Source organism: Mobula hypostoma, chromosome 3 (genome assembly GCF_963921235.1).
Source record: "Mobula hypostoma chromosome 3, sMobHyp1.1, whole genome shotgun sequence".
NCBI lineage: Eukaryota > Metazoa > Chordata > Chondrichthyes > Myliobatiformes > Myliobatidae > Mobula > Mobula hypostoma.
Window position 1 is genome coordinate 119151561 of NC_086099.1, and position 12206 is coordinate 119163766.

A 12206-nucleotide genomic window follows, 5' to 3' on the forward strand; every position below is an offset into this window, starting at 1 on the left:
CAGCATATTTCTACAGATGAACTGTGGAAAGCATTCTGAGTAGCTACATTCTGACCTGGTATGGGAGCTCCAATGCATAGGATCGAAAGTGGGTTGTAGACTCACGCCAGCTTCATCACGGGCACAACCCTCCTCACCACGGAGGACATCTTCAAGAGTTGATGCTTATTCACAATTAAGGATTGTCACTATCCAGGACGTGCCCTCTTCTCATTACCAACATCAGGGAGGTGGCACAGGAGCCTGAGCCCGCACACTGTTTTAGGTACAGATTCCTCCCCTCCGCCATCAGATTCCCGAGTGGCCCACTACCTTGCTGCTCTTCTTTTGAAGGATTTATTTATTTGTTTTATTGTAACTCTTTATATATTGCATTGTACTGCTGCCATAGATCAACACATTTCAGGGATAATAAAACTGATTCTCATTTGTCCTCCCCAACTCTCTGGAATCTCTTATCCACAAACATTCACTGGGAGGGGGAGTATTCGGAATGGCATTGGGAATTCCGATCTATGGATAGTGGGGTGTCTGCCTCAAACTAACCAGCAGCCTCCTCCCCAAGGGCACATCTGTCCCTGTTGATGAATAGACTGCAGCCCCTCATCAAAGCAACTCCAGAACAGGGCATCCCCAGTCCCAGAGGACTGTCTAAAAATGAAGACCACTGCCAACATCCCATCCAAATGCACACATCACAAGGTCATTTTCACCTTTCTGTTGCTCTTCCGTATCGCTCTCCGTCTCACTATTCTCATCTGAAAGAGAGAAGAACGTAGAGAGATTAGAAAGGTTAAATGGCTGAACCACACCCTTAAAGTGCAATGTGATGTTCCCAACCCCTCCAGAGAAGCAAGATTGGGCGATTTGGATTTATGTCAGATACAAAAATATCGTTCCTAATCTAAAACCCAGATAATCCAGGATGCGACTGCTCGGAAACCCTTGGTCCAGAACGCAAAGCTGGGGAGCTGGAGTGCAAGTGTAGTGTGCAGACAGTGCTGCGGGTCAGGGAAGAAGATGGTACACACTTGCTGGAGTTTAGGAGAGGCGATTTCTGTTAGACATACAGGATTTTGAAAGGAGGCTTGCAGGTTGTGCCTCAGGGTGGAGCTCAGAGCAAGGGTGGAGAGGAGGTTGGCAGGGCACAGACTCTGGATTAAGGATCAGGGTCTCTGCCCGAGAGAGACATTTCTTAAAGGGGTATAAATCTTTGGAATGTTCTACCCAAGTATGCAATGGACATTGTGGTTTATATTGAAAGCCAAAAGCAATAGATTCTTGGATCAAGAGAAGTGAGAGAGATGCTGGCTTGAATGAGAGATGGTGAGAAAGAAGTGAAAGGACTGGTGGAATACAGCTAACTCCTCCTCCTCATGACCAGAGGGAGGCCAGGAACAGACTCGCGTCTCTCTACACTCAAACTGCAATATCTGATGAATCCATTACTGGTACTTATTTTAAATCACCCTGTCTTAAAAGGAATGGATTTAATAAGGTGCTGAATAAGAAGGCCTGTGATTGTGGAACTCAAGATATGCCGGATATCTGTCAGATGATAAGAAAAAAAAGATTTATTTTTGTTTTAGACCTCTAGGTAGCCTATAATAGCCAAGTACAGTTGTGCCAGAAATGCAGCAACCAGTGAACAGCAAGATGCCGACAAACAGCAAACTAAAAGCACGGTTAGCCGAAGAGTCTGCAGGTCTGGACACCAGTGCAAACTCTCCTGGCTTTCTGTTATGGGAAATGCTTAGGGTCAAGCCAGAGAGAGATGACACCACAGTGTTACATTGCAGCACCCTATGTAACCTCGCCCAGTGCTGCACAGGAATATCAGCCCAGAGTTTCTGCTCCGGACTCCGGAATGGAATTTGAACCCTGACCTTTTACTTGGAAGTGAGTGCTCAAACTCATCTGAGATGAGGAAATAAAGAGCTCAGAAACGTTGTGGTGCTTTGGCCACTCAAGGGGAAGGAAGCTCGAGTCAAGCCAACCCATGGTCATCAGGAAGCGTTGTACCCTTATACTCTCAGCCAGCCATCCTCTGCTGGTTGTATGGACTGGAACAGTATGGACTGGAACAGTATGGACTGTTTAGTATCCAGAACAATAACAAGTGCTTATGATTCTTCACCCCATTATTCAGATCAGTTCTTTACAAGAGATGGAGAACAGAAATCCATACATCTAGTATCTCTAAATGAGAAATTCTGTAGATGCTGAAACTCCAAAGGAACGAATTCACACACACACACACACACACACACACACACACACACACACACACACACACACACACAGATGCAGATAGACACACACACACACACAAAATGGTGAAGGAGCTCAGCCGGTCAGGCAGCACCTATGGAAATGAATAAACAGTCAACATTTCGGACCAAGATCCTTCTGCAGTTCTGCTGAAGGAGGGTCTCGGCCTGAAACATCAACTGCTTATTCATTTTCATCTCAGGGATCACCAACCTGAATGTCCATAGACCCCTCGGTTAAGGGTAGGGGGTCTGTGGCATAAAATAGGTTGGGAGCCCCTGCATAGAGGTTGCCTGACCTTCCAAGTTCCTCCAGTACTTTGTGTGTGTTGTTTTGCATCAAATATCTCTCTTGGCTCTTGAAAGGAGGTGAAGATGGCGGTGCGACTGCAGCGTGCGCGGTCTCTCCGGTGATGAATATCTGTTATCTGTCAAGTAGGGGACCGTGCACAATTCTGATTTGATGGAGACAGACGTGAGAGTACGGGGGAACATCTGGAAAACTTCTGAAATGCCCGCTTCGCTGCCGCTGCTACTGTGTGGTAACCGGAATCTCTGGAGCAGAAGGCCCCAAAATCCTCGGCTTTGCTTGTTTCAGCGGCTGGGGTGAGGTCGAAGGCGCTCGGCAGAGGATGGCGCTCAGGAGGCTGTATCGGAGGGGCTGGTCAGAGGCTCAAAGTTTTCGGACGGATGGACTCAGTGTCGGCTGTGGTTGGCTGCTTCCAAGGCATCAGCAGTTGTCGGCGCCTGGAGGTTTATGGCAGGGAGTTTCTCCCTTTTGCTGCCTGCTATCGGGGACTCGGGAGTCGATCGACTCGGGGACTTCTGAGACTTTTTTTTACCATGCACATGGTTTGTTCTTCATCAAATTATGGTATTGCTTTGCACTGCTGTAACTATATGTTATAGTTATGTGGTTCTGTCAGTGTTAGTCTTTGGTTTGTCCTGTTTTTCTGTGATATCACTCCGGAGAAACATTGTATCATTTCTTAATGCATGCACGCATTTCTAAATGACAATAAAAGAGGACTGAGTGTTCTCATAATCTAAAAAGAACAACATGAATTTTGTACGCAGACTTCAAACATTTATCAAACTCAAGACACTGCACAGCAAAAGAATAACAGGGCAATAAAAACAATCAGAGGAACCAAAACGGAGGCTGGAGTTTTGCACAGGTAGAAGATGCAATAACCACAAGCATTTCACAGCTTATGGACTGTATATTGTCCTGGTTACCACATTAGGGCCAAGATGTAATTGTACTAGAGAGGGTGCAGAGGAGATGTACAAGGATGTTTTTTAGAAATCGAAACTTCAGCTACACGGAACAAATGGACAGACTGTATATGCTTCACTGGCCATAGTGAGGTGCCAAAGGACAGCAAATATGCCACCCTTGTTCAAGGTGACGGCAGGGATTAATTAGGTTATTACAGGTCTGAGAGTCTAACAACACTTATGGGGAAATTACAGGGAAAAGCTCTGAAGGATAGCAATAACCTGCTCTGAAAAATGAGAGAACAACCAAAGATAATCAGCACAGTGTTGTCTGGGGGAGATTCTGCCAGACAGATGAGGGCATTGCATTTGATGTATTCCACGTGGACTTCAACAAGGAAGCTGGTCCAGAAGGTTAGAGCCCATGGAATCCAGGTCAAGTAAGCAAACTGGATCCAAAATTGCCTTGGTTTAGAGGTAGAGGGCAATGAGGGATGGTTGCTTTTGTTGTTATTGGTGCCGGGACACCCTACTGTTTGTTACATAGATTAGTGATTTGGATATGAATATAGGACGTATGATTAGTAAGTTGCAGATGGCATACAAATTGCTAGTGTGGGTGTTTTTAAGTAGAATTGTCAAAGGCAGCAGGATGAGATGACGAGGTGATGCCCTTTGAGGGTGGGACATACATGATGAACAGTAGGCTCCAGTGAGCAGGGAAGGGAAATAAGGGACTTCAGTGTTCATGTTTGAAAATCCATGAAGGTGACATTTGAGATACTAACCTTTATTTGCCAAGACTGACAAGACAAAAGTAGGGAGGTTATGGTGCAACTTTATAAAATTTTGGTGAGGCCACAGTCGGAGTAGTGGGGATAACTTTAACCAACACATTATGGAAGAGTTTGATTACACTAGAGAGGGTGAGGAGGAGATTTACCAGGACTTCCTGGGATGGAAAGTCTGGATCTTGAAGCAGAGGAGGCTGGGGAAGTTGATAGAAGTATACAGTATTATAAGGGCATAGATAAGGTAGATAGAAGGAATTTTTTTCCCCCACACAATAGGGTTGAAGACAAATCTCAGAGGTTTAAGAGTGGATTAGAAAAATAACATTTTCCAGAGTTTTTCCAATTACAAACAAGAGAAAATCTGGAGATGCTGGAAATCCAAGCAACATACGCAAAATGCTAGAGGAGTTGGACTGCTGAGTCTTTCCAATTATGCAACCTTTTCCAATACATGTAAGCCTATTAGCCAGGTGGTTGGACTCAGGAACACACAATCTGAATGGGTGGTGGAGCCAGGCGCTCTCATAATGTTTAAGTATCTGGACAAACACTCAAATTGCCAAGGCTGTTTACCAAATGCAGGACAACTGGCTCACACAGGTGGGTGTTTGTGGATTGGCATGAACTTGATGGGCTGAAGGGCTCATTTCCACAAGCTATAAGACCACATAATTTACCAAATGTTAGCTTTAATTCCCCACTCAGAGCTGTGGAGAGCCTGCAGCCTCAGAAGTGGGGAAGGAAAAGGCCAACAATCACAGGGCAAAAACAAAAGGCAGAATAGTCAATCATTGTCAGCAAGGCTCAGCACAAAGTTTGATATAAGTAGGGAATATCAGAACTTTAACAGTGGATAGCAGCAATGAGAACAAAGTTCAAATTAAAATTTATTATCAGAGTACATACACCACCACAGTCAACCCTGAGAATCTTTTTTCTACGGGCATACTCAGAAAATCTATAGAATAGTAACTGTAAACAAGATCAATGACAGACCAATAGCATAGAAGACAAGCTGTGCAAATGCAAATATAAATACATAGCAATAAATAATGAGAACATGAAATAACAAGATAAAGCATCCTTAAAGTGAGATAATTGATTGTAGGAATCTCAATATATTAGTGTAGTTATCCTGTTTTGTTCAAGAGCCTGATGGTTGAGGGGTAGTAACTGTTTTTTGAACCTGGTGGTGTGTGTCCTGAGGCGCTCGTGCCTTCGACCTGATGGCAGCAGTGAGAAAAGAGCGTGGCCTTGGTGGTGAGGATCTCTGATGATGGATGCTGCTGTCCTACAACAGCATTTCCTGTAGTTGTAGATGTTGCTGCTCTGGGAGCTTCTATCGACTCTGTAGTGTTGTTACAGTGTGAACACTTGTAGAACAAGCCCACTGAAATCTAGGATGCTTAGTTGCCTAAGACCATAAGGATTTTGAAGGGAAATGTCTCCTTAACAGAGTCACACACTCAATGATTGGGATGTTGTACTTCCATAATACGCTCAGCATTAGAATTTCAAGGAATGCTAGGCCATTTTTGGGTGACCTTTTTCACACTGGTACCTGCTTTTTGAAGGAGGATTCAAACCCATTGCTTTCTAAGCACCCAAGAACTGGACATCACGTAAGAACACAGTTAAGTTGGATCTGTAAGTCACTCAGCCCTACAAGCCTGCTCTGCCGTTCAATAGTCATGGCTGATCTATAGTGTCTTCAACTCCTTTACTGATGCAAATTTATTTATAACGTGTACACCAAAACCTACTGTGAAATGCATCATTTGCATTAACAACCAACACACCCAAGGGTGTGCTGGGAACAGCCCGTAAGTGTTGCTACACTTTCCACTGCACCCATAATGCTAGGCAAAACGGCACAGAACACAACAAGCCTCTTTCCTCAGCCTCATCCTGCCTTCTACCCACCCACACACACGAACAGTCCTCCAACTCTAGGACAGACCTCCGGTCTTCAGGCTTCCAATTCTGGGCTACCCAGTGATCTTAGGTATCAGCTCACTGACTAGCCAATGACAGGACTCAAAACTCAAGGCTTGAACACCGGGCACGTTGAGTTACCAAGTCACCTGCCCTCATGCCTCTGCTTGCAGGTGCCTGGTCGCTTCAAGCAGCCTGGACTGCCGATGTTCTTTGTCAGCTATCCCAACCCTAATGCCCGCTAGTCATCGGCAACCAACCAGAAAAGGCCCCTTTTATTCACACTCTTTGCCTGCTGCCAGTCAGCCAATCTTCTATCCACGGTGGTATCTTTCCTATAATACCATGGGCTCTTATCCTGTTAAGCAGCCTCATGTGTGGCAGCTAGTCAAAGGCCTTTTGAAAATCCAGATACATAACATGCACTGACTCTCCTTTGTCTATCCTACCTGTTATTTCCTCAAGAATTCCAAAAGATTTGTCAGGCAAGATCTGGCAAGAAACCATGTTGATTTTGGCCTATTTTGTCATGCACCTTCAAGTTTCCCAAAACCTCATCCTCAATAATGGCCTCCAACAACTTCCCATACACTGAAGTCAGGCTAACTGGCCTATAATTTCCTTTCTTCTGCCTCCCTCCCTTCTTAAAGAGTACGTGACAGTTTTTCCAGTCCTAACTCATTTTTACTATATTCTAAGTCCTCTCCTTTGCTTTTATGCTGTCTTTGACTTTCTTTGTCAGCCATGGTTGTATCATCCCCTTTTAGAATACTTCTTCATTGTTGGGATGTATTTATCATGCGCCTTCTGAATTTCCCCCATAAACACTAGCCATTGCTGTTCTGCTGTCATCCCCACTAGTGTCCCCTTCCAATCAACTTTGGCCAGCTCCTCCCTCATGCCTCTATAATTCCCTTTATTCCACTGTAATATTGACACATCCACTTTTAGCTTCTCCTGCTGAAATTGCAGGGTGAATTCTATCATATTATGATCACTGCCTCCTAAAGATTCCTTTACTTTAAGCTCCCTAATTAAATCTGGTTCATTACACAACACACGATTCAGAATTATCTTTCCCCACTGGGGTTAACTACAAGTTGTTCTATAAAGCCACCTTGTAGGCATTCTACAAACTCCCTCTCTTGGGACCCAGCTCCAACCTAATTTACCTGCATATTGGAATGTCCCATCACTATCATAACATTGTCCTTTTTACATGCCCTTTCCATCTCCTTTTGTAATTTGTATCTCACATCCTGGCTACTATTTGGAGGCCTGTAAGAATCGAAAATATACTTGGACTAAGATGTTAACTGTCCTGTGCTATCACCAGTGGGATCATCAGTTGATCTGCCACCTGTCTTCAGGAGTTTCGGCCCGCTTATGATCAAGACTCCCTCGAGGTGGTGGGCCAGCAGTGCTAAAGCACCACCTCCCACTGGTGAGCTTAAAAACCTGGCATTTGCCTCTGTCAGAGTTGTTGGTCACTTCCATTCAACAGATAGTCCACTCTTCAGGTGTCTATGCAACTACTGAAGGGTTTGGAAAAAGATGGATACACTGTCTGACTATCTGCCCCTCTCGACGTACTTGGTCCACACCCGTGCTGATCCTTTCTCTGCTGCCTCAGCTACAGCCCTGCTGGTTGACTTGATCTCTCTTCTAGTGAAGCCAAGGTCACACAGCCACTTCTGGAAAGTGAACGCAATAAAGCCACAGCAACCTGCTCGAATGGATAGCATGAGACCTTCCACCCTCTGTCTCTGCACTCTGATCTTAATTCTGCATACTTGGTTAACTTGCGCTCATGGGCTTCATCGATGTTGTCTTCCCAGGGGACTGTGAGTTCACCAATAACCACTTCTCTACTGCTGTCAGACCATACGATTATATCTGGACGCAATGTGGTGAAAGCTATTTGCTCCGGGAAACTGCCTTTCCCGTCCAGGTCAGCCTTGACACACCAATCATTGGCTGAAGAAAGTATGCTTGATCGTGAGCCTATGCTGTACACCCTCAACTTGGAGCCTTCTTTCACAAATGATACGTGATGTTCTGTGCAACATGGGGCATGAGATAAGTTGTGCTGCAGTACTCTCAACTCAACCACTTCTGTTACAACTTTGAAAAAGTTGTTATGTCTCCAAGTGTACATGCCGCTGGAAAGATTGACTCTGCACGCACTCAAGATATGTTGATATGTTCCCTTCTCGCCACAAGCAGCACACCTGTCTGTCTTATCTTCATATCAGGTGCTGAGGTTGGCAGGTGTTGGGAGCAGATCGTACGCTGCTCTGTATAGAAAAGAAATGCGGAGCCGTTCCATCTGCCACAGAACATTCCAAGATAGATGTCGTTGTTCAACACTTTCCCACCGGGTCCAAGTCCCTTGTTTGGCCAGGCCAGCTGTCTTAGTTAACCTCTTCTCCTCTTCTACCTCTCGTATTTCTTGTGTTACAAGCTCACAGCGCTCCTTACCTGCAGAAGATGACCACCACTTGTGGGTTTTCCACCCAAGTCCCTGGTGACCTAGATGGGTAGCCCCAACCGTCTCCTTGCGCTTCAATCTAGACTCAGCCTCATCAACTGCTACACGGGCTGACCACTTCCTGCCTGATCTCGCATCTGGCTGGGTGTTCTTGACGACAGGGTCTTTTGAGTCTCGAAGCATCAAGAATGATGTTACCTTGGCTACCTTGACCTCTTCAACAAAGGATTGCACTGGGATGGTAAGTTTTGTCTGGCTACTGTGGATTGCAACATTGGTGAGGCTGCTCGGTACTCCAAGCCACTTCTTCACATACTTGTTGATCTTCCGTTCCATTGCCTCAACATGGGACATTGCCACTCCATAGACAGTTAGTGGCCACATTATCCGTGGCATCAGTCCGTGCTGCAAGCACCACAACTTCAACTTGCCAGGCAAGCCACACTTGTCAACAGACATCAAACCTCTGCTGATCTGTTCTCCTGAACCCTCTTGGCGTCTCTCAGCTCCTCTGTGTACCATCGCCCGAGGCTCTTCACTGGTTGGTCCTGAATGGATGTAATCTCCTCTCCACAAAGGGTGAAATGAAAGTCAACCAGCTTTCCTCTCCTAAGAACAAGGCTCTTGGTCTTGAACTTCATTCTTCCCCAATCCATTAGCTCCTCGAGTCTGGATAGTACACTTTCCACTGTGCTGGGACCCAAAAGGGCGAGATCATCCATGAACGCTCGTATTCGTGGTAACTCCTCTCCGCCATCAAGTGCGACACCTGGTCCCACTGATTCTGCAGCCCTCACAATGACCTCCATGACTAACACAAAAAGGATGGGTGAAATCGCACATCCCATTGGGATTCCAGCATCCAAGCTCTGCCACCTAGTTGTAAACTGCTGAGTGGAAAACCTCATCCGGAAATCGTTGTAGTACTGCATAACAGAGTTACTCACCTTAGCAGGAATCCATAGGAACTCCATCGCAAACTCAGTCAGGACATGGGGAACAGAACCATATGCATTTGCCAGATCAAGCCAAATTACAGCCAGATTTCTTCTCAAACTTTTTGACTCCTGGATGGTATGCCATATCATACTAGTATGTTCAAGGCATCCCGGGAAGCCTGGTATTCCTGCCTTCTGCACAGATGTGTTTACCAATCCATTCTCTATCACAAATGAAGATATTCTTTCTGCTAGAATGCCAAACATAATCTTCCCCTCTACATTCAGGAGTGAAATTGGTTGGAACTAATTCAATGTAGTAGAATTCTCTTCCTTTGGGATGTACACTCCTTCAGCCTCACTCCATGACAAAGGAACAACACCTTGTCTCCACTCCACCTTTAACAATCTCCACAAGTATTTCCTCAGTTCTTCAGACTTCCTGAACACCTTATACGGCACTCCATGAGGTCCTGGCACTGAGCCTGACCTTGCCTTTCCGATAAACCATTCGACTTCTGCCAGTTTGGGTTCTGACAGATCGAACTTCACTCCTGGCTTGGTAGGCTTCACAAGCCCTGAAATGTCAAGCAAAGGAGCCTCCCGCTGTTCGTTAGAGTAAGTGCTTGCCAGGTGATCCTCAAGTTCTTGTTGAGAGATGTTAAGCTGCCCGCTCTTACCTTGTTCAAACAATTTCTTTGTGAACTGGTGAGGGTTCTCAAAGAATGACTTTCCTGCCTTCTCTCTCTTCTTTCTCTTTTTATGTTGTGACTCTGCACGATGGAGTGATGCTAACTTTATTCGAAAATGCTCTCGGAGATCAGCAAGCCCTGGCTTGTCACCCTCACTTGCTACCTTCCACCTCTGTCTCAACGATCTAAGCTCTCTCCTCAACCTACTAATCTCCTTCTGGCACCTGCTTGGTGTCTGTGTAGGCTTTGCTTTCTTCATCTCAACCAAACCGAACTGGTACTTTCCAACATCGTAAATCATATCGCCCATCACTTCCAACTTTCTCTTTGATGTTTCCCTGAGGATGTTCTCCAACATCATACTGATATCCTCATCAAACACATGCCAAGCCTTCTCATCTGCCATTGCTGGCCGCTTGACCTTCCTCTTCTTCTCGACCTCCTCACACCACCATGATGTGAAGGATCTACCTCCCATCAGGGTATTTTAAACCTTGCAGTTTCTTAACTCTACCCACAAGGATTCTACATCTTCCAATCTTTCTAAGGATTTGATTTCATTTTTTTTGAACCAACAGAACCACCCCACTCCCCCTGCCTATCCTTGGATGTTGAGCTCCCAACTATGTTCTTCTTTCAGACACTACTCAGAGATGGCCCACAAAGTTGTACCTGCCAATCTCTAACTGCACTAGGAGATCATTTACCATATTCTGTACACTAGATGCGTTCAAATATATCACATTCAGTCCTGTATTCATCATCCTTTTCAACTTTGCTCCCACGATACATTTCAGTTCATCCCACAGAATGCGATTTTGCCCTGTCATCTGCCTGTCCTTCTTCACAGTCTCACTGCACACTGCATCTACTTGTATACCAGCTGCCTCACCCTCAGCCCTGTCATTCCAGTTCTACAACCCCCGTCAATATCATCTGAACTATCTTTGCTCCATCATTTTACCCTTTCCTTCCAACAACTTATATAACTTGCGGTTATCATTACTAAAGCATTACTATCATTACTATTGATGTTATAGTCTGAAGTTAAACTGCACTACTGGTATGCTGGTATATGAACCCTTTTCTTGGGATTGCTTTGTCTCGGCCACCATTACCAATCCAGTAATCTGACCACTGGGTCACCTCTAGTGAAAACCTGATCCAGCATGCATGGAAGATTTGTGAACGTCCAATACGAGAAGTACTGTTGTGAGGGACTTGGTAATTGAAATTTCTTTTAAAATATTATTTACAGGACCTATAAAAAGTATTTACCCCACCCCCCCGGAAGTTTTCATGTTTTATTGTTTAACAACTTTGAATCACAGTGGAATTAATTTGGCTTTTTTTTGACATTGATCACCAGAAAAGCCTCTTCAGTGCCAAAATGAAAATAAATTTCTGCAAATTAGTCTAAATTTATTACAATTATTAAACAAATAATTGATTGCTTAATTAATCACTCCCTTCAAGTCAGTATTTAGTAGATGCACCTTTGGCAGCAATTACAGCCTTGAGTCTCTGTGGATAGATCTCTATCAGCTTTGCACATCTGGGCTCTGCAAAAATTTTCCCCATTCTTCTTTACAAAACTACTCAAGCTCTGTCAGATTGCATGGGGTTTGTGGGTGAACAGACCTTTTTAAGTCCAGCCACAAATTCTCAATTGAATTATAGCCTGGACCCTGACTTGGCCACTCCAGGACATTAACTTTGTTGTTTTTAAGCTATTCCTGTGTAGCTTTGGCTTTATGCTTGGGTCTTTGTCTTGCTGGAAAACAAACCTTGTCCCAAGTCGCAGTTCTCGAGCAGACAGCATCAGGTTTTCCTCCAGGATTTCCCTGTATTTTGCTGCATTCATT

The 12206-nt window shown here is 44.9% G+C and overlaps 1 protein-coding gene across 3 annotated transcripts in view; it reads right to left on the minus strand.

The window, feature by feature from the left end:
- LOC134344219 (DENN domain-containing protein 2C-like) overlaps positions 1-12206 on the minus strand; it is a 164791-nt gene that overhangs the window by 57024 nt on the left and 95561 nt on the right. For all 3 annotated transcript variants that reach the window (XM_063043651.1, XM_063043650.1, XM_063043652.1), the window contains exon 8: positions 714-758. In XM_063043651.1, coding sequence (XP_062899721.1) covers positions 714-758 — 45 coding nt within the window. The remainder of the gene's footprint in view (positions 1-713; positions 759-12206) is intronic.